The following is a 23,596-nucleotide window of genomic DNA, read 5'->3' as shown; positions in this document are numbered from 1 at the left end:
ACATTTTTCGATTTTTTTTAAATAAAGTAAATTATTCGAAAAAATATCTTAAGTTGATAAAGTTTTACTTCAAAATATTATTCATAAATAATATAATTTATCAAAAGTATGCCATTGTTTTTTTCAGAATGTCAAGTTTTTGATTAAGACAATTTGATTAATTCTCTAACATAATAATATATGCGTGCGAGTGTTCATCGATACGGACGTGTAAAATAAAATCAGATTTCCATTTCACAATCGGTGTATTTTTGTGCGACGAATAATATATGAATTCGCGGTGCGTGCGTTGTAAAACACAATTGTTAGATAATAATTAAAATAAAAAATAATAATTAATGTTTATCTATATAATATCATATTGTGTGCAATGCATAATTTATTATAATATATTTATATACATTTAACAGTATATATATATAGGTGACACCGTTGTGGTATTACATTATATTACAGCGAAACACGAATCATGAAATCGAAACACGACAGGCGCGCGAGTCGTCGCGCCCGCAGCATTATATCGTACAATAATACATAGACTATATAGTACTTTATAAACACAACGGTAGGCTTTCCACCTTAAAACTATTAGTAATAGGTCACAATATATATGTATATGTGTGTGTTTGTGTGATATATATATATATATATATATATATAGGTAAATGAGTTTTAATTAAAATCAAACGAACCGCGAACCGTTCGTTAACCACTGACCAGTGTGAACTATATAGCTGGCACACGGCGCGCACGCACGCAAATCGCGAACCTACATATAATAATATACGAAACAGAATGCAGCTTATTATTGTTACTATTATTATTACTATTACTATCGTTATCGTCGTTATCGATCCCGCGTATACCTACCGGAGCTCGAAAACGCCGCAATGGCACGCGAACCTCACGAATGGTAGACGGAAGGATGCGATAAACCATATAATATATTATGTTATATACTAACGCGATACACACACACACACATACACCAATGTAACGTATATTTTATACCCATATAAGACCTTCATGTTAGCACAAATAGAGCATCATTTCTTTCTACTTTGGTATTTTTAGGTAGTGGTGGTGATGTTGGCAGGATATAGCCGGGATTTCATAATCCGCGATTGAGAAGGTTAGGGTAGAGGACGTCAGGAGAAAAAATGTGTCTGTACCATACATAATCAGGCGTGGCGTATAAAGAGTGAAAAAATGTATGATCGATTTGAATTGAATTATCTACTCTTCCCGAAACTATCCCGCGGTGGATTCTTAAAGTCCATGTTTTCAAAAGCTCGGGATTTTTTTCTAATTTTAAAAGGTCAGTGGCTATACAAACTTTTTTCATCAAACGAATAGGTACCTCTAAGTTTGATGCGAATCGTGTACGGCAGATCATTTACTGTTCGTGTAAAAATAAAGGAAATACTTATTCGCAAAAAATTTGTTTCCCATAGTATTCAAATATGTTCAAAATCATCGCAAAATATGATTTGTTAATACGATATTTACAATAACCACATGCGTGATGTGTAATCAAAAATTGTTAAAAATCGTGGTGTTCAAATAAAACGCACGATTTGAATACAAAAATGGGATGATTTTTTTGAATTTCTAAACTATTCGCTGCACGCCTAACAATATACGTATATGTGCAAAAATGTGAATGTGGATAGGTAGACAATACACATGACCTGACGACCTAAACCGACGTGCATCGTTCTATTGGATGTAGTAACCGTTTTTGACCAAAGTCTTATACTTCCGTTTTTGGCTGATTTACTCTTTGGCCAAATTTAAATTTATAAAAGATAGATTCTACTTCTATCCAAAAACTTTCCTTTCCTTTTTCAGCCAAACCAAAAATTTTAATGTTTACTTTATGTTATACATATTATATAATATATTGTGTGTCTGTGGAAACAAGGTAGGTACACTTTATCACTCACTAGCCTGTATATATTTTTCAATTCTGATTGCGGGTAGTTAAACTAAATTAATGGATCATTAATTACTATGACTTACAATTTTTTTTTTACTCGTGTATTTCGCGCATGTGCAACATTACTTCATTTCTTTTAATGGTAAACCCCATTTTGAATATCATTTTCGGATAAACCAATTTTTTCAAGCAATTTTGATCTTTCAATTTGTATTTTAAACATAAAATTGGCAAAATTAGAGCTAGGTATAATGTTTAAAAAAATGTAAGTGTTAAATTTTATTATTTTTTTTTAATTGTACGTATTTCTTCATTATACATTTATTATTTAAGTAATAAATTATTAATTATTTATGAATTTATAATATAACATTTGTAAATTAAATTGTAAATAAAAATGTATAGTATTTGTTAAAAAAAAAATGTAAATTTAGAATTTTATTTTCTAAAAATTCGTGTTTTTATAATAAATTAAGTAATTTCATAATGTGTAATACTAAAATAAAATAATAATTCATAAATAGTAATCAATTTATTACTTTGATAAATAATAATAAATGTATAATGTACTTATCATATGGTGCTTAAAACGAAAAAATACGTATAACTAAAAAAAAAATATAATACATTTTAGCACATTTATTTTTAAAAGTATACTTAGTTTTAATTATTCCAATTTGTTGATAGTTTAAAATTGCTTGAAAATGATATTCAAAACGGGGGTTGCCGTTAAAATAAATGAAGTAGTGTAGCACATACTCAAAATACACGAGTTTAAAAAATTTGTATGTCATAGTAGTTTATGATCCATAGACTAGTTAAACGTCCCGCAATCAGGATTGAAAATAAGTGATAAAGTGTACCCTGTTTTCGCAGGCACGCGGTATATATAATATATATATATAACCTAAAGTAATTATTAAACTTTTCTGTTTGGTTGAAAAAGTAAGTACACGATTTTGATCGAAAACGGTCTTATTCGATGGACGATAGTAGCGTTTGCAGCGGTCAATAATACCGTAAATATTTATAGCAATATCGGTAGGACGAAACCGAAACAACAAAATATTATGTAGTACTAAGTGTTTACGTGAACGGACGTCTGACCGGAGCCGCACGCGGTTGTTTCTATGTGACCCCGCAGGTGATAGCCGTGATATCGATACTGTTCATCATTATGTCGACGGTGGCGCTGACGTTGAACACGATACCGTCGCTTCAAGTAGAGACGAAGGGTGTAATCCAGGACAATCCGGTTTTCGCCATGGTGGAGCTAGTATGTATCACGTGGTTTACGCTCGAATACCTGCTCCGGTTCAGCGCGTCGCCCAACAAGTGGAAGTTTTTCAAAGGAGGTCTAAACGTGATCGATCTGCTGGCCATACTTCCGTACTTTGTGTCGCTCATACTGGTGGCCGAGACGGACAAGACGGACACACACCAGTTCGACGACGTGCGCCGCGTCATACAGATATTCCGCATCATGCGCATACTTCGCATACTCAAGTTGGCCCGGCACTCCACCGGCCTGCAGAGCCTCGGGTTCACGTTGCGCAACTCGTACAAGGAACTGGGCCTGCTCATGTTGTTCCTGGCCATGGGCGTGCTGATATTCTCCAGCCTGGCGTACTTCGCCGAGAAGGAGGAGCCCAACACCAAGTTCCTGTCCATACCCGAGACGTTCTGGTGGGCCGGCATCACCATGACCACCGTCGGTTATGGCGACATATATCCGACCACGGCCCTGGGAAAGGTCATCGGCGGCGTCTGTTGTATCTGCGGCGTGCTGGTCATTGCGCTGCCCATTCCGATTATCGTCAACAATTTTGCCGAGTTCTATAAAAACCAAATGCGACGGGAGAAGGCGCTCAAGCGGCGTGAAGCGTTGGAGCGCGCCAAGCGCGAAGGAAGTATCGTGTCCTTCCACCACGTCAACCTCCGGGACGCGTTTGCAAAGAGCATGGATCTGATCGACGTGATCGTCGACAACGGTAAGTCTACGTCCCTGCTACTTGCCGCTGCTACCGCCGATATTCCTTGTTTTCACTCCTTGTCAGGCATGTGTTGATAAAAAATGATTTGAGTAAACATCATATTTTTCTAAAAAAAATTGTCTTGAAAATTAATAAAAAAAAAAAATACTTAGTTTATTACTATTTATTAACCTCAAATTTATTTTTATCCGCCATAAATATTTACACATCAGCTATATCTATGATTACGTGTATGGTTCTCGAGTGGTGTGATGATGATGTGGTGTCACGGGGAACCACAGAATTTAAAAAGAATAAATATAATATAAAACAAAATATTATACTCATTGCTCGCCATTTACCGTACATATTTTTATAAAATTAATAATTTTTTTTTTACGTATACGCATTTCTTTATAAATATTATTCTGAGTATACGCTCCAATATACCCCCGTTTGTTGGTTTTATAGTCGTTTAGTGAGATGATTTTTTTTCATCCACTTTCGTTCGACAGCAACCCTCATTTTTCTATACATCTCTGAATCACATGCTTAACGTATTCATTGTTTATAAACATTTTAAGTTCCGTAAGAGTGGTGAGATTACACTCCTTTAATCTTTGTTGTACTGTTCCGAAAAGTTCATATAGACAACAATCAACTCTTATTCGTTATATCAGATGATATTTATCACTCCTGCATAGAATACATTTAATTTTCTGAAACTCTAACTTACTGTTTTAGTTCGATTTAAAAGGGAAAAATATAATTCATAACCAAATGAATAATAATTTGTTTTCTACGAGATGTATCATATTACTTTGCTATGTTAAAATTTCCATTAATATGATAAAACGTAGAAAAAAGGTTCTCAATACGAAAAAAAATCATTACAGTGTATACCATATAAATATATAATATATTAATATATGTGTTACATTCAACGGGGGATCCCATAAGATTATATAATATTTGACCGTTACCAATTTTGTAACGCAAAATTGTAATAATCCTCTACATATATATTTTTAAGCCTATAATATTACAATCCTTGTCCTGCAACCGTTGTTACTACAGCTGGTACACAATATATTATATTATTGTCATTTATAATTATGGTATACATGCACGGCCTTCTTATGTACTTTCTGTGTAAGTACCAGCTACTAAATACGCACCATTCGATGTCGTGTAATCTTTTATAATATTATATAATATATTTATCATCCATGCGACTGTTTCTAAATCATATAATATAATATTATGGAAACGCACAGACATCTATAATAATTGATCTATCACAATTCATAACAGTATGATATTATTATATTGAATAAGAAAAAAATATATATTTATGCACCACATATGAAACACGTGTAAATAACTAAAGTTGATTTTCAGAGAGCGACATCCCGAAGCTGTCCAAGCAAAATTCGCTAAGATCACACGGTAAGTTCATTTTGTTTTTGTAAGTACGTTATAGTTGACTTCGCGGCTCACTGTCTGATGTGACGATTGCAACAATTCGTCAATGTCGTTTATTTTATTTAGGTACTCGTTTATCTCTCGTATTGAGCAATAAAAGAGTCAAATTTTCAACCACGTGAAACTATTGTATTAATTTCCCGACATTTTAGTGAGGTAAATGTTAAATAATCTATATAGTTATCATGTGACCAGCCGAGGAATATATATATACATATATATATTAGATAACGGAGTTTTTATTATGCATATTATTAGTTATATTCTTGAATGTCGTGATTTACTTTTTAGTTCAGTTTAGAAAAATAGTGCAAGTTCATAAAATTATGATAAATTACGTTAAATGAAAAATAATATTATTCACTAGTCACTGGCATTATTGACCAAATACATATTAGGTGATTGTCATTCAAAACAAAATAAGCTATATATTCATTCACCATAGATTTTTGTTGTTTATGCTCTTGATACGACTTCAGCGCCTGTACGAAAACCGTCACAATATACAAATCGTATTCGCTGCGTTTCAACATTCATATGTTAGTGTATATATATTATGTGCAATGTGTGTTCAAACAGTGGGCAGCAATTATTCGCAGTACGACGGGACGAGTAGTGGCAGCGAGACGGTCCCGTTGAACCCGGCACCAGCGCGGGGTGCCGCGACCGCCAAGCCGGAACACCAGACACTATTGGACATCGACAATCCAGAACAAAATGCCAATTCGTTCGGGAAACCTTTCGAGAGCTCGGTGAGTATACGCCCTTGCAAATCGCACACCGCTACAGGTGCCTTCCAGCGGTTGTATACTGAGCTACTATTGGAAATTAAAAATTTCAGTTTTCTGCGCAACGATAATAATATTATAATGTAACGAAATATTATACAGAGCGTATTAGTAAAAAATTATTACTGTAATTCTGCTATCACACTAAAATATTATAATATCAGATACTTTTAAAATTCTGTTTACTTACGAGTTACAATTTCAAAAATGTCAAACTGCACTACCTATACGATGTATATATATATATATTAACGTACGATATCGCTGAAACACAATTATCATTGCTCTTTCTATAGAACAGTAAATTTATATAAATTTAAACGAAATAACAGTTGCAAACTTTTTGACGCTTCGGTAAAATGCCTTATTTACGCGTTCTAGTGGACACGCTATTTTGAATCAAAGTGTGTGCATGTTTAATAAATAAAATCCCATGACTATAAATAATTTATTTGGGGAATATAGGAAATCAGCAACTTATACTTTTCTGTCTTCATACTTACACCATCGCGTACCGTTTCAATATTTCCTGTGATTTTACGATACAAAGCAATAAATGAATAAAAAATATTTCAGTAGTTACTCACATTCAACGAAACTACTGATTTTTGAAACCACAATTATACCCACTAGCTTTCGGTGTGACTGGATTTAAGAATTTCAATAGCTTCACTGTTCAAACTTCACGAGTACCTATCGTGTTATCCACCTGAATGCTCTTAATAATTTTTTAAGTAAGACGATTAAAATTTAAGGATAAAAGAAAATGATAGTCACTTTACTTGGAAGATTATGACGTGGATTACTGTCTATTATTATTATTTCACTCGAATTCCTTTGGGTATACCGACAACGTTAGACTATTTATATTCTCATGACTTATAATTTGATAATAATTTCTATTTGTTCTAAAAAACTCAATATTTCAATAACCTACACACATTAAATTTTGTATTTTATTTCATTATCCTGACAACTCAATAATTTCGTTAATAATTTTATTATTTATCGTTTATATTTTTTTTAAATTTCACTTTAAGTATTTGTATTAACATATTATATTACAATGACTTGCAAAATAAAAACTAATTCTCCTAATAAAATTATTTTACATGATTTTGTATGATTTTTATATACTACTAAATTATTTATACCACTTTTTGAATCTTTCAATATGGTTTTCATTTGTTTTGGTTCAATTTATATTTTTAGTTTAACAAACTACGTTTATTTAAGATTGAATAAATAGAATAACAAACAATTTGGTGAATATTTTCAGCTTACCCAGACCAAAAAAGCTTTATCTTGAATCATTTATTTAAAAGTAAATTTTTCAGAAGGTAGACAAAATGCACCAAATCAAAAAAATTGATGTGATAAAATAAACTACTGCATTTAAATGAGATAATTGGAGTAAAATATTCACCAAATAAATTAAATTATTTTTTTTTTCGCTAATCCATGCTAATTGGTTAAAAACATATTATATTTTGCTAATTGTTCTAAAATGATCCAAAAATAAAATAATTTTATTCTGCTTTATAACGTAAAATTTTACGATACAAAATAACCGATAAACCAACTTAAACTTGCATGTTTTCAATATATTAAAAAGGTACATAAACACTAAACATATATTAAATTCGTTCATTTATATAATAGTGTTTACTTTTTGAGAAATACATACAATGCATTATTTTATAAATAGATATACAAATACTTGTTAAAAAAATACTTACATTAATCAACAGAATGAAGTTTTTTAAAATCCTTACACTGAAATATTTTACTTTAATAAAAAGTAAAAACAATACTATAAAATAACCAAGGCTAACAAGATTTGATTAATTTCAATGTAACTGATTTTTCATGAAATTTACTTTATAAAAATATTATTTTATTTCGTATTGATAATAATATAATATTATCAATTCATTTGGAAATGAATAACAATAAAAAAAATGTATGAACTGATATAACTACCTAATTAGATAGAAATAATATAAAGATTTCATAATAATTAAATATTTTTAAATACTAATTGACTTTTTGAAAATAATGTAAATAGTGATCAAAATATATGCAAATTGAGTGTTGTTAAAATTCACTATCAACATTAATATTCATATATTATTTATACATAAATTCATGTAGTAGGGATAGAATAGTTCACTCAAATAGAATAATCTCTCTGATGACAAACACTACAAAAACAAATCGACAAATCAACAAATTTAAACAAACAATTAAATTTAGGAACTGTATTGCTTATTATTATTTTAACAACAAATTTAATCAAGTTTCTTTGATAAATTATTACACGAAAAAGACTTAAGAGGGTACAAACGCAAGAGTAACCTAAGAATTCCTTTAAATATTACCTGTGATTCGTTTAAACTCTGTTTAATATTTATTCTGTATTTTCTAATGAATGATAATCTTCATATGTACCAATATACGTAGTTATATGAGTGTGATCCTGGGCTTTGATTTGCTCATTATAATAAAAATGAGATTAAAATTTTAATCCTTTTAAGTCATAAAAAATGAAAAAATGATGTCATATGATTCTAAATGTACAAAGAAAATAACCTTTTTACGCTTACTGCAGATTACCTATTTAGTTTTTGTTTGGTTTTTGCGTGGTTTTTTTTTTATGAATGTTTGTTTTGTTTTGTTTTGTTTTTCTTTTAGGGGAATATGACCGTGAGTTGTTTTAACGAAAAATTAGACGAAAATTTCAATGAGTTCGAATGTTGCTCTTGTAGACAAAAGGTACCATGAAAGTTGTTTAAATGAAAAGTTATTTTAGTGATAAATTTTATTTCTTATATCAAAAGTCTAACCAAAAGTAGACTTCATATATTTATATAGTTGCAAGTAGAATTTAAAAAAAACTGTCCTTAGTTTTGATTACATTATACCATAATATATCGACTATTAGACTCTAGATATATACGCGTTATAGCTTATATAAATAAATATAATTCCACATTTTTCGAGTTACAATGTTTACATATAACATAAAGAAAATAATTTTGGATAAAAAAATCATGATTTTTACTTTTTTAATCATTATTTAACCAATATTTACTGAAAAACTAATTATTTTGAATAACAAAATTTTAATATTATTCTGTACATTCTAATACAAAATAAATATATTTCATTGTTTGTCACTATAGAAAAATGTCTAGTGAAATATTAAATAAAACAGAGTAACTATTATAAGCTATAGTATTTTTATACCTATTATGATATTATACAATAAATAATATTATAATATATAATATATTTTCTATTATTATACAGTTATTAACAGCTGATACTGTAGTATAACATAGATTATAATATAGATGCCGTAGTTGGCGATGAAGATGATTCGCATTGTGTAGATAGTAGTGTATGTACTAGATACAATGTAAATCACAGACCTAGATAAAAAAAAATATATATAATCTGACACAAACGTGTGCGAGAGGGTTTTAAATTTAATAACACGTCATATCTATCGTCTCGTGGATCAAACTAATGAAAAACATTACCACTTTTTTAATATGAAAATAACATGATTGTCGTTTACGTTAAACATTTTTCATACAATCTATTATTCTGGCGTTTAATCATATAATTATTAATCAATTATTTTAATATTATATTGCACTAATTGTACAACGATTCTACAATATAACATTACATCGAAGTCCGTGTCTTGAGAGAGATGAATTTTTGGTTTGAGGTATACCGTAGTTTTTGATAATGGCGATGTATAAGGTTATCCACCATTTCCGTCTTTGTCTTCAACGAAAACTTTGAACACGCTGAACCCTCGATATCTATTGACCAAATTTCCACTAACCCTGTATATATTAACAATAACACGAAAAATACCTCTAAATAATTGAGTACCCTTTTTTATCGATTCAATAAAATCTTATACCTTGTTTGAGGCATACCGGTACCAACCAGAACTGTTCTGTCCTTACTACACGGTTGTAAGCTCTGCAACACTTTTCGTTTACCCATCCTGTTGACCTAGATTATTAACGTGAAACAAATAACGTATTATAATACATGCAATATGCGATAATAATCATGTGTACATGAACTACAATGGATAATAATACTAAAATTATGTACGTGTTATTATATAAAATTACGTTTTGCACGAGATTCCTGTTTTCGTCGTTTAGATCCATTTTAACTTTTTGAGGACAAAAAAATCACGGTGACGTGTGTAAAATAAATAAAGCGAAACGCCTTAATTCAGTTACAAACAAAACACGTTTACGAATGAGAATACAATATTATTTTTGACACAGAGATAACGATTATCAAGAAGTTCGTACAATATATTGCATCTTGTCATCGTTGCGTATTATTTTAAATGATGACACAACAACATAGAGCATATAGGCTTCATTATATTAAAATTTTTTGTTTATTTGTATATGCCTAAGCAATATGACCATGTTTGGAGAAAATATTATTTTAAAACTGTATTATTATTTATTAATTTATCCTATGAAAATTGGAATATTTCAGTCCCATTAAATTACGTACTATATCTTCATTATTGAAATAACAAATCCGGTGATGGCAAACCACTGCAAAAATCACTGCCATAACCACTAGCTATGTACCAATTATATAAACACAATTAAAAATACCAACATTAATAAATAAAGTTTCGAATTTGAATGAGACACCGACTGTTATTATATAAGTGGTAAAAATATTAAGTGTAACGATGTAGAAAAAATTCAGTCTTTGCTAATTTACATCCCTAGTTCTCACGTTTTATTCTATTGTATGGTTGAATTAATATTATTAGGTAAATAATAAAAAGCTGCTAGGGCTATCCTAGTATAATATTATTAATATTGTTTAAATATTTTTTTTCAAAACCAAGTTTATTGACATAGTTTGACCTTTAACCCTAGCGATGACATGTCCGGATTCATTAATAATGGTAACATATACGAGAATAATTTAGGTTAAACATCTATTTCAATATAGCAGTATTAATATCTTGAGTTTTATAATATGCAAAATTTAAAATGCCTAGGTTAAAATATTTACCTTTCTATTTAAGATATTTTTTTTTTCTAAGGGAATATATTTTCTAATATAAAAAATTTTTAAATAACTGTCCCTAATATAGTTAGGTTTAAATATAATTTCAAGTGCTTTTAAAATTATTTGCAGAATTCTATAGTACACTCATTGGACATTAATTATTATTACAAACAATATATTACTCCTAGGTACATTAACATTACAATAGGTAATCAATATATTGTCATTGCTATAATTCTCGTACATGAACCATACGCCACTCTAAATAGTTGGTACAAATCTTGCATCGTACTTGAATAATTAACAGTACTAAATCGATAAGTCCACGACGCATGATGTCCATCACTGTTTATTCGGGTGCAACGACTCCGTGTTTTTTTGAGTTATTTTGGTAAACCAGCCACCGAGGTGCCAAAGCAGAGCGCTCTTCGTTAATCGTTTATCTAATTAAAAATTAATTTTGCACTCTGCACAAAATGCGTCTTATTATGAATTATGATTAATTCACGTGTAATTCAATTTAACATATTACTTAAATATTATCTGAAACAGTATAACGTTTATTAATGTATGAGTCATGAGTCATATCGATGGCGTGTCAATATATTAAATTGGTAGGTACCTACTGCATAACAGCCATGACTCATAGCTCATAAACATGATTTTTGACTCTAATAATTTGGTATCTATAGTTGATTTATATATTATATAAATACATATTTATATTATGACATTACATAGTTCCCAACGAAACAAGAAAACTTGATCGAATTATGTTCAAAACTTTAACGTAAATATATTGAATTTAAATGTAGGTTGTAGGTACTAGATACATACCGTCCTTCCAAATTTTCTTGAAAAATGAATTAAATAGTATTTACCGTAGGTGACCAATTTAAATTTAACCACTTAAGTGTGTTAATTTAATTTTGCTAAATTTAATTCTCGATACGGAACTTTGGATCTATAAATATAAAGCAAATTATATTATAATATTATAATGCAATCACTTATTATTTGATAAAATAAACACGGAATTAAATAAACTGTAACCGTTTGTGATGTTAATCGTCTTTTAAAATAACTTAATCAATAAAAAGTCCGTAGATAATCATCTAAACATTTTTATAGCGTGCACGAACTATTTTGATCATTAGTTACCTATATTATATAGAATCGCATGATTTATTATTTATTTATATTTTATTTTCTATAAATCTTTATTACATATATTTTATACTTATTTTATTATATTTTACTATTTTTGATGATTAGGTAATAATAAAAATGTTGTAAATATTTGAAAATCGTTTATTTTATTTTTTCACAGTAATAAGTTCCAACAAATATTTCATATTTTTCCGTGCAATTATAATGTATACTATTATGTTGTAAACGTTCATTTGAATATTATGAATTCATATAAAATCATGTTTATCAAAATGCCTGAGTAAATAAAAATGTAGTTATCACGCACTGATAAATCAGTAATGAACGAACGAACGAACGAGTACTTAATACTTTTGCTGATGTATTTCTGTAGGCCATTAGCTGCTAGAGCAAATTTCAACGTTTTATTTATTTTTCAATCGATATCATTATTTTTTTAGAAGTGATTTTTAATGGTAAACATTGTACGTAAGCTGTCTTAATAGAAAACATATGTACATATAAACACAACCATTACATTATTACACTGCAATAATACTATGCATCATACCAGTGATTTAGTGACATCTCGTCGGCCGTCAAGTCCTATTATAGTCATAATACTTTATGTCACTTATGGGTTACACTATATTACATAATAATAATATGATAGTACTAGTGGTTAGTGCGTATTATCTATATTATATGTGTGTGCGTAGCCTGCAGCTATATGTAGGGAAGCCGGGGCTAATTGTCACAGTTTTTGCTATTTCATTTTTTTTTCAAGCACTGTTAGTGACCTTATTCAAAATATCATCTTGAGACCACACAAAAAAAAAAAAGTTACAGTTACAACGTTTGCTATTCTATAGATAAATGACAAATTAAAATACATTCATGAAAAAAAAATACTCACAGACTTAAAGTTCACTTCGGTCGTCCTTAAATGTATTGTACAACTACAATCAACTTATAGCCAATATAAAAATGATTATTTTCATTGTGATGATGATATAGATACAGTACATATATATCGAATATAGATACCGTCGAGTTTCTAAGTTATACCAATCTGTCTATATATTAACATTGTGACAATGAACCCGTGTGAAAACTAGCCCCGGTCTTTCATATAGTCTGTCATTTAACTATATTGACGGAAATCTACTCAATCTTGTTTTGGCGTTAACGTTTTCTAATTTCGTATTTGTTTTTTGTTTGTTTTCCCCGACACGATACACGTGTGCGTACGTATATGTGTTTGCGCATTTGTGGTGCGATTCTGCAGGAGGTTAAAGAATACTTGGACGCGGAACACCTAACACCGTACCCGACCAGTGATCTGCGGACGCCGCTCAGCGTGGAGATGAGAACGCTCAAGGAGGCCGATGGGTCGTCGTCGGGTGGCGGGCAGTGGCGTTCGCGCAACGAGGTGGGCAGCGTCGACAGCTCGGACACGTACATCAGCTGCAAGTCGCAACCATTCCATTCGCAGGGCGACCTGACAGCCGATGACCTACACGACACCGTTTTCGAGCAGGTCGGCCACGTCCCGGTCAGTGGCGTCACCGTCGCCGGTAAAGGCAGTGACGGCAGCGGCGGCGGAGTTGGCGTCAACGACTCCAACCTGTATGTAAACCCCCTGGAGAGTGCCGGTGGTAAAGGTGGCAAGGGGGGCCCGCCCCGAAGCTTGGGCACGTCGCCGATGGACGAGTGCAAAGAGTTCTCGGGCAGAACTGCGGCAGTCGGCAGTCGCGGAAGTCTCAACGAGACGGCCAAACAGCGAAAGACAAGATTTTCGCAAGTAAGTCGTACAGCTGTTGTGTAATAATTTATATAGAAATAAGTAAACGAAAAAATGAGTTCCTATGGACAAATGTTGACATAGGCGGAGAAAAATTATAGTCATTTTTCTAAACATTTTTAAGTAACGATATAGATATCGATACTGTTTGACCAAAATTTTAAATTTTCCTATCTTTAAAAAAAAATTATAAGGTAAATCATATATTATGTGCATTAGTGGTGCTTAAAATTGTGTAACACTTTTTTTTAAATCCGGCCTGTGAATGTCGACCATCAGAAAACTTGTTACCCGTCGGTTAAAAATTCCGATACTGTAGTTGCAATTTTGACGCTGAAATCACAAACCTATAATTTACAATAATACAATTACTATGAGAATTACTATCTACATACTATCTCGTTGAAGTCCCAAATAATAGGGAAGTCTGAAAACCCGTTAGGGTTACCTATAGGTACCGATCAACAACAGTATATAGAATGCTTTTCCAAGCATGGCTTCCATTTGCTCATTTATTAAAATTCTTGAAATATTTAAATATACTTAAGGCCATATTTTCAAATTCTAGAGATATTTTGTACTACTTAAGGAGTATCTTGTGATAATACAAACTTTTACTTTACTGTAAATAATTTATTATATTATTTTTAAATAATATGATGTATCTAACTTAAAATTTGAATTAGTAGTTTTTCAATTTAAATCAAGGATAAGTCTTTAAAAATTATTTTATAAAAGTACAACTTTTTAAGTAGTGCGAAAAATTTCAAAAATTTCCAAATATTTTCTTAAAGTTTATATACAAATTAAAAAATCAGATTTTGAATAACTGTAATATTTAAAGAGTGGTAAGTACCTATGTCTGGTGAATCAAAAATATGTTCTGTAATATCGGTAGAGTTAACTGTTCGGTCGAACCGTGGATAAAACATTTTAGTGCAATAATTTTTCCTACTATATAATGTATATGGTCCCCAATGATAATTATTTTATCACCGAGAAAATCGAATGGTATTAATTAAATAGCAGTATTAGTTGTAATTTCGTCAATTTATCACCACCGGTAGGTATTATTCCCTCCGCTGAAGCCGGCAGTTAAATTTATTAGTATTATTGATATATATATACATAATAATATATTAAGAGCAATTATTTTCATTTGAAAATTGAAGTTTCATATAATACATGAAATAGGCTTTGTGACGTTTAACAATGACCAGTTGCTAATGTCATATATACCTATATACTATAACAATTCGATTATTTAGCTACAACGGCAGTATTATACGTATACTAAATAATTATTAATAATTATTCGTTCCAATATAATCGAATATCAAATTCTACATCTTGAAATTGTATACATTATAATATCCGGTGAAATTTAATTTGTTTATTTTATTTTATTTGAAATACTAAAATTAATATTAATATTAGTCTAAACGGTAGTGTGATATTTTATCGACGGTTATTTAATTATTTTTTTCCTGTCGTTAACCTAAGCACCACACCAATCATCATAATATTTTGATAACGTATAAGCGTAATAATACAACATTTTGTTGAAAAACAGTATAATATGAGTGGTTTTATTTTACCATTGTTCAAGCAATCAAACATAGGAGAAAGTTTATTTGGCCGATCGTCTCAAGAAAGTTTGGATGGTGCACGGAAACGACGACCTTCGTTCGGGTTGTCATCCAAAACATTGACTAATGCTACAAGAATAATCAATCAACATTTGTTCGGGTTACCACTAATATCTAATAAAACAGGTACTACATTATTATGGAAAGAAACTTTCCGTTTAGGTTATTTAAAAATTAAATTAAATAACGTACGTATTGTATATTTCACATTTATATAATATTATGTTTATTTTGATAAGATAAATCTGCATAGGTTCAAACAATTAATAAATAATATTAATATTTGTAAATATTATTTTATTTTATTTTTTCGTTTTCGAAGAATCAACGAGACTATCCAAGAAAACTATTACTACCTATATATCTGAGTAATAAATGTTATTATTTAATGACATTTAACAAAAACACAGATATTTACTATGGCTTGAAAAATGGATACATATATAAATAATAAAAGTTTTGGCTTACTATATTATTATAGTAATTTAATTTTTTAATTATTAAATGTTAAAAGTTCAAATAATCAATAAAATGTATGTAACTAAAAAAAATATATATTTAGAATCTACCAATCACCATTATATACTATATTATAAAGTAACCAATTATTATCTGTATATACCTTTAGCTACTATAAAAATAATAACGATCGATGCGACACGGCTAATGTCTGTCATTTATGGAATAGTAAATATGTACTTGAAACTTTGATATTGCGAAATATGCTTAAAAATTAATTTATTTTATATAATATATACCAAAATGTACTGAGCAACAGCTAACAATAACTAAAATACCTAGGCACTGGTAGTGATCTAGATACTCATTAGCCATTTGCGATTGATAAACTCAATAATTTACCTTTTATAATAATTTAAAATTTTGATTTAAATTAATTAATTGTTGAAAAATATTGTATTAATACATAGATTACTTACTTTTCTTCTCAATATTGTTCAATATTGTATTCTGTGCATTCCTCAAAAACTAAAAGGAAATTCAAAAAAATCATTACTTTGCAATTAAATTGTGATTGCTGGTTACATTTTCAACCAAATATAGAGGTTTACAATAACTGCTGTATTAAATTGATCCCTTTAAATGTTCCGGAAACAAATACATTTTTAAGAAAACATTAACGTAATATCTACCTCGTTCAATTGTTATGCTTATAATCTAAAACAAATCAAAATGTAATACTGTGATAAAAACGATAATGCAATAAGTTAATATGTACTTAATTAAACTCAACGACACCTATTTGAGTTGACAGCAATTGAAAATTTAAAATAATGTCATATAAATATTCGTTTTTTTAATTCACTGAAATGTGTTTTGTTTTAAATTTTTATTATATTTATTTAAATTATTAAAATATAATTTTCCCAAATATATTATTTGTTTTAATAATATTTTATTTTAACAACTAAAAACCAACGATTATCAAGCAATTTTTTTTATGTCGTGTATGAACTTGATAGCTATGTAAGAATACAATACATAATTAACGAAATAATTAAAATTAAATTATACCGGTTGCTGTGAATTTTCTTTTAATAGAGACAATATTATAAACGATTTTTTTTAATATCATAACATTCATAACTATCGTTGCACCATAATGAATTAATCGCTTATTCGTATAATTAAATTAAAATTAATCATTTAATTATTCACGACTTCACAAGACTGAGAATAGATAATGATTTCAAATTTTTGAAATGAAAAACGTTTGAAATTATAAAATTAAAAATACCTACGAATTAAAGTTTCCCATTAAGTTATATAGCACATTGACTAATACCCACCTAACTCACATATTTACATACCTACATGCATCTTAATTATTATTATTATATTTTAGTACCACTGTTCAAGTTTTTACTTTTTAGATAAGTGGTTACTAAGTAACGTAGGCAGTAAGTACCTATTAACATATCTATTTGCCATTGCGAGTTGTAACTGAAGTTATACACGTTTATCCTTTGTGAGTTGTAACTTATAATAGGATTAAATTACAGCTCTAAACATATGTAATATGATAACAGCCATAAATATTGACGTAGAAACTTCATAATGTTTGGACATTACGTTAACGACCGAAGGGGATGCTGAATTTAGGGTGAGTTTGAGGAATTTAGTCTTTTTATGTATATGATGTGATCACTATATAGCTGATGACTATCGAAATAATAGATGTATTTTACTTATTAGTTATTTATACTACTTACCTACCTTATTATATTATACTATTTATGCTATCTATCTATTTACACATAAATAAAAGTAATATTATAATGTATGTATAGTGACTATATAGTGCATAATATAATTATACGATACACAGTATAATAAATTACAAATCAAAACAAATAGTGGACGACTTAAAAAAACTATATTATTATTCTATGATTCTTTTATTCTTAATGTTTTTTAAATAGTAAATACACAATAATTATCAAAACACTTATCTACTGTTTTCATTGCTTGTTAAACTTTTACGTAAACGTTCGTAATCATAGATGACTTAGATTGTACCCAATGGGACCATGTCTATACCCGGTGATACTATTATATTATAATATTTGCTTGATAAAATAAACAAATTGTAAAGCAAATTTGTAGAGACTGTAGTCGATTTTTTTTTTATTATTGAAACTACTATGATTGGTTGTAACAAAAAATGTAATCGTGACGATTTACTGATATTTTATCGTCAAAATCGTTGCGAATACATTTGGTAGGTATAAATGTATAATATGAATAATATAATATATTACCTGCATCATTATGTCGGTATACATATATGTATATAGGTCATATATTAACTATAGATTTATACGTAGGTATTAATTTTAGTATTATATTATATTTTATATAGATAAGTAGGATCTTAAAATAATTGAGATCGTTATGGACAAGAGTGGTATCTTAGATATATATTTTATTTTATCAATAGTTGTAATGCATCTTCTAGGTTTCTCGATTTTAGATAATTATAAAACTTTATAGACGTATGCGCGCAAAGGCGTATTTCGAATATTTTTTTTCAAGAGTGCTGTGCAGAGACGACCTCTAACAGTCATATAAATATTTGCCTTTCCACCCCTTCTCTATTGCTTAGTCAACCAATATGATTGTAATGTCTCCCACAAAAATTATAAGCACAAATAATATGTGATAATTCACCTTAAGCAATCACCTCTTCTGGCATCCACCCCTGTGTACGGTCTAAACTGACTAATCTCAAACATAATATACGTCAGTGCAACATACGTCTTGTGTATATCTTGTACATTGTACTCTAGTAAAACTGTATACACATTATATAAATATATAGTTACATGTGTACAATAATTTAAACTTTGCGTAAGCCATTAAAAACTTTTAGTTTTGCCTGAATTATATAATTTATAATATGCAACCGCCATTCATAACTATTTATGCACATTTGTAGGCGCGACTAGATCAATATTTTTGGGGGTGCACAAATTATTAAACGCTGGTAGACACCGAAATCTGTGTAGGTTTTCACCTCCACCCGAGTATTTTCACAATCCCTATAATGACATTATATATTCATGACATTATATTTATGCATACATATAATTTAAAACTCATGTTTAAATATAAATAATATCGAAAAAACAAATACAACTTAACAAAATTAAATTTTTACAACTATTTTAATATTCAGTATAATTTTTCATGAAAGTTTATTATATTTGTTTAAAATGTATAAGCGTTTTAAATTATTTATAATATCCATGTTTATATTTAATATTTATAAATTGGTGGATTGTTATTGCTGTAGCATCGTGCATAGCTACAAAGAGCCTATATTACACACCGCTTACGGTAAAGTTTATTGTTCTAAAAATAGCATACAAATTATCGATAATATTTACTAAACAACAATAAAAAAATAAAAGACCTTGAGTTTAGGGGATAAAGATATCCTTTCTTCTAGTTGCGCCGCCAATGTGCATATTGCGTGTATGATGACGAAAATATTACTCGGGTCAACTTTATCTATAATTATATAATATAAATTATGTATTATTACAATTTGATTGCTTATTGCAGGGAAAAGCGGCAAGTCCTCGCCATCAGTGTCAGCTGAATCAATAAACCGTTCTCCGGAACTGCATCGGAGGTCAAAGTCGATACTGAAACGGCACCAGAACCAAGGGTCGTCGCAGGTGACTCAAGACTCTTTGTCCGGTAACCACGCGAGGATAGGTATCCGACGGACAGCACATGTGGATCCAGAAACGGAAAAGCTCATACCAGACAATCTATCGGACTGTTCACCGGGCAAGAGTCCGATGTCCCCGCAGCAGCAGCAGCAGAATCAACCACCTCAGCAGCAGCCATCGCCGCTGCCCCTGCCATTGCCACTTCCGCAGCCTGCACATCCGCAACAGCCACGACACAACAACAACCTCCACCACCTTCAACAGCAACAGCATCAAAACCACCACCGCCACAACAACAACCACCACCACAACAATAACAACGGCCGGACTACCAATGGCGGCGGCGGAAGAGCGCCGGTCGAAGTGGCGCTGCTGCAAGATCTTCTCGAAGACTCGGGCGGACCAATATTTATATGTCCACCACCGCCGCCCATGAACGACAACACCGACAAGAGGTACTCGTAGCCGTCGCACTACGTGGTACTTGTATACGTATATTATATGATATAAATATTATATTTGTGAAATCGTATATCACCACTCACAAGCAAAATTCGCAGACGCACGCGCGTAGAATTTAATCTTATTATGATACGAAGACAATAATAATAATAATATAATATAATAAAATATATACCTACAACTACTCGCTCGCCATTAAGCTACCTATATGTAGTATACTAGTAATATTATGTATATTTTATTATATTATGATATAAAATATAATATATGTGTACAGTCATCAAATGCCGCTGCCATTGCAGCGAAATGAACGTATTATGATGCGCATCCTGTAATTATATTAGTCAACGTATTGCAAGAACGCCGCCGCCCGTCCTGGCTGGGATACCTCCAATAATATAGTGGTCACGCCTTTGTACGGCGTTTTATTTTAACGATACATTTTACGTACAACATACAATATACATGATAATAACTATATGTATACGACCTCAAGAACAACGTATATATATATATATATATTATATGCATACCTACTATAAAGTACTATATATATATGTATGATGTATGTATGTAGATTTTTAACTATAACGCAACTCTCGTTTTTTTAAGAGAAATTTTCAAATTTAAATCATATATATATGAGAAATGCTCATTTTATCATCATCATTAGATTGTAATAATTATATATATTTTAGTCTCGAAGTAAGTGAAGAAAACGAAATATAATCATTTACCGTAGTATATACGTAGATATTTGTAAAGGACGCTTCTTTTTAGGCTTCCTATCGGTCAACTCTGTTATTTAAATCATCGCTATCATTCGTTATCAACGTAATCATCATCGCCATCAAAATCATCGTCGTCGTCGTCATTATAATATGTTATGTACGTGGTGTACAATATTTTCGTGTCGAAACGATTTTGTTCTATACATCGGCATACGCATCGTCGTGTTAACCCGAGTTTAACCCGTTTCACGTTCAAAATATACGTTGCCAAATTATAACAATCTATCAAAAAAAATTTCAACTATTATACAATGTTACTGTTTTGTTAAGAAAAAAAATCAAAAAGAAAAAAAAAATTTCTTCGGGTCAATTTTCTTTCCTAAATATTTCTTATATATATAATAAATAATCAAACGTTACCTACCTGTAATTTGATTTTTTTTTTTTAATAATAAAAATTAAAGACTGGGAAGCAAATGATGAATTCATTAAAACATTAACAGGAAATTAAGCATGCATTTTGCACTGGCCTTTTATAATTATATTTTAATTTAATTATTTATAAATTATTATTGATAATTTTACTTTATACCCACTTGGCACAAAAAAAATTTTATCGCTACGCAAAATTAATTTTTAACGCGATCTCAATTTGATATACCGACGGTAGATAATTAAAAATGTATAATGATATTTTGTGAAAGTATTTTAGAAAGAAAGCAATATTGTAGTTAAATATAATTGCGTAGTTGACTTAATCATGTAATTTTAATTGGATTTAAAAACGAAAACATTGTATACGTACCAATCGATATAGGTACGCAAAACTTGTAACGTGCATTGAGCACAATTTTTTTATAGTTCGGTCGAAACGAGTAATTTATTAGTATAGAAGTACATAATATTAATATATATGAACAAAATTATAGTTTCCGTTTTTTAATTCGCCTGTGATTTATCTTTTGTTAAGTTTATAAAATATGTGTATGTATATGTGCAACAATATACATAACAATGTTATTGAGCATTTTGTTTTTAGTTTGATGTCCTTTTTCCTTATTTATTATTATTTAAAAATTAATATTGAATACAGAAAATAATGTTTGTTCAAATCAAATATTGTGGTTCCTTTAATGGCTAAAAGTAAGTGTCCAGTGAAACTGGTTAAAATAAAAAAATATGATAAAATAATAAGACATTTTAAACAATGGTGATTATTTTAGTTAAAAATAAAAAAGAGTTTATGTTTAATATTTGGTAAAATAAATATATTTAAATTTTAAATAATAAATACACAGATTAAGAAGACGTCGCACCCGCATGTGTTGTCTCCGTCTTATACACGTACGACATACGACAAAATGCGTTTATGCAGTCTGATTAGAACCAGGCCCTGATTTAAGCAAGTGCAGATGGAGCACTTGCACTTGGCCCCCGATTTCTGGGGGCCCCTGGGCTCTGTAAGTTGTATAAAATTGTTTTTTTTTAAATTAATTCCACAAAAATGTATTTTTAGAAATGTAATACCAACTGTCAATGTTCAAAGTTTAGTATATTCTTATCATTAATATGTCAGTTGAATTTTAGTTATTTTTGTCATTCCACACCCCAGTGCTAATCAGTTACCATCACATAATATTAAAATAATAATAATAGAAAATTATTTGAACATTAGAAATAGAGAAAATTTTATTTTTTTTTAAAAAACTCATAATCTTATCCTCTAAAATATTATCATATTTTAATTTTATAATAGGTATATTTACTCTAGAACCAAAATTGAGTGAGTTCTACTCAGACTGCGTAAACGCATTTTGTCATATGTCGTACGTGTACAAGACGGAGACAACACATGCGGATGCAACGTCCTCTTAATCTGTAAATTTACTATTTAAAATTTAAATATATTTATTTTACCAAATATTAAAAGTACAGTATCTAAAAGTGTATAATGTTATTTGGATAACTTTTCAATACATACTATAGTGTATACTAATAACTCAAATTCATATGATGTCACCTGGCACCTATAACACTAAATAATATTTATTATAGTTAATTCATTTTAATTACCATCTAATAAATAATATAATCTTAAATTATTTATCGATAAATTTATTTTACTTAATATTCTATAAATTAATGAAAATATATCTTAAACCATTTTAAATACTAATGGGCTATATATTAGAGTATTAGACTAAAATATGCATGATTATCAATTATCATCAACTTATTTAATTGCAGTTCATTTCAATAAATATTGATCTGGAATGAGAAATAAAATACAAATTATCATGTATTACAAAAAATATATTTCAAAAAAGAAAATCCACTT

At 29.7% G+C, this 23,596-nt stretch overlaps 1 protein-coding gene across 2 annotated transcripts in view; it reads left to right on the top strand.

Annotated features, from left to right (window-relative positions):
* LOC113550032 (potassium voltage-gated channel protein Shab) overlaps positions 1-21,065 on the top strand; it is a 49,067-nt gene extending 28,002 nt beyond the window's left edge. The window contains exons 4-10 of one of the 2 annotated variants that reach the window (XM_026951628.1): positions 3,084-3,930; positions 5,314-5,361; positions 5,977-6,149; positions 8,880-8,960; positions 13,702-14,217; positions 15,827-15,992; positions 19,953-21,065. In XM_026951628.1, coding sequence (XP_026807429.1) covers positions 3,084-3,930; positions 5,314-5,361; positions 5,977-6,149; positions 8,880-8,960; positions 13,702-14,217; positions 15,827-15,992; positions 19,953-20,530 — 2,409 coding nt within the window. In that variant the 3' untranslated portion in view covers positions 20,531-21,065. The remainder of the gene's footprint in view (positions 1-3,083; positions 3,931-5,313; positions 5,362-5,976; positions 6,150-8,879; positions 8,961-13,701; positions 14,218-15,826; positions 15,993-19,952) is intronic. The other variant, XM_026951629.1, reaches the window with a different exon arrangement.
* The last annotated feature ends 2,531 nt before the right edge of the window (positions 21,066-23,596 follow it).

This window comes from Rhopalosiphum maidis, chromosome 1 (genome assembly GCF_003676215.2).
Source record: "Rhopalosiphum maidis isolate BTI-1 chromosome 1, ASM367621v3, whole genome shotgun sequence".
NCBI lineage: Eukaryota > Metazoa > Arthropoda > Insecta > Hemiptera > Aphididae > Rhopalosiphum > Rhopalosiphum maidis.
This window is presented reverse-complemented; position numbering and strand designations above follow the sequence as displayed.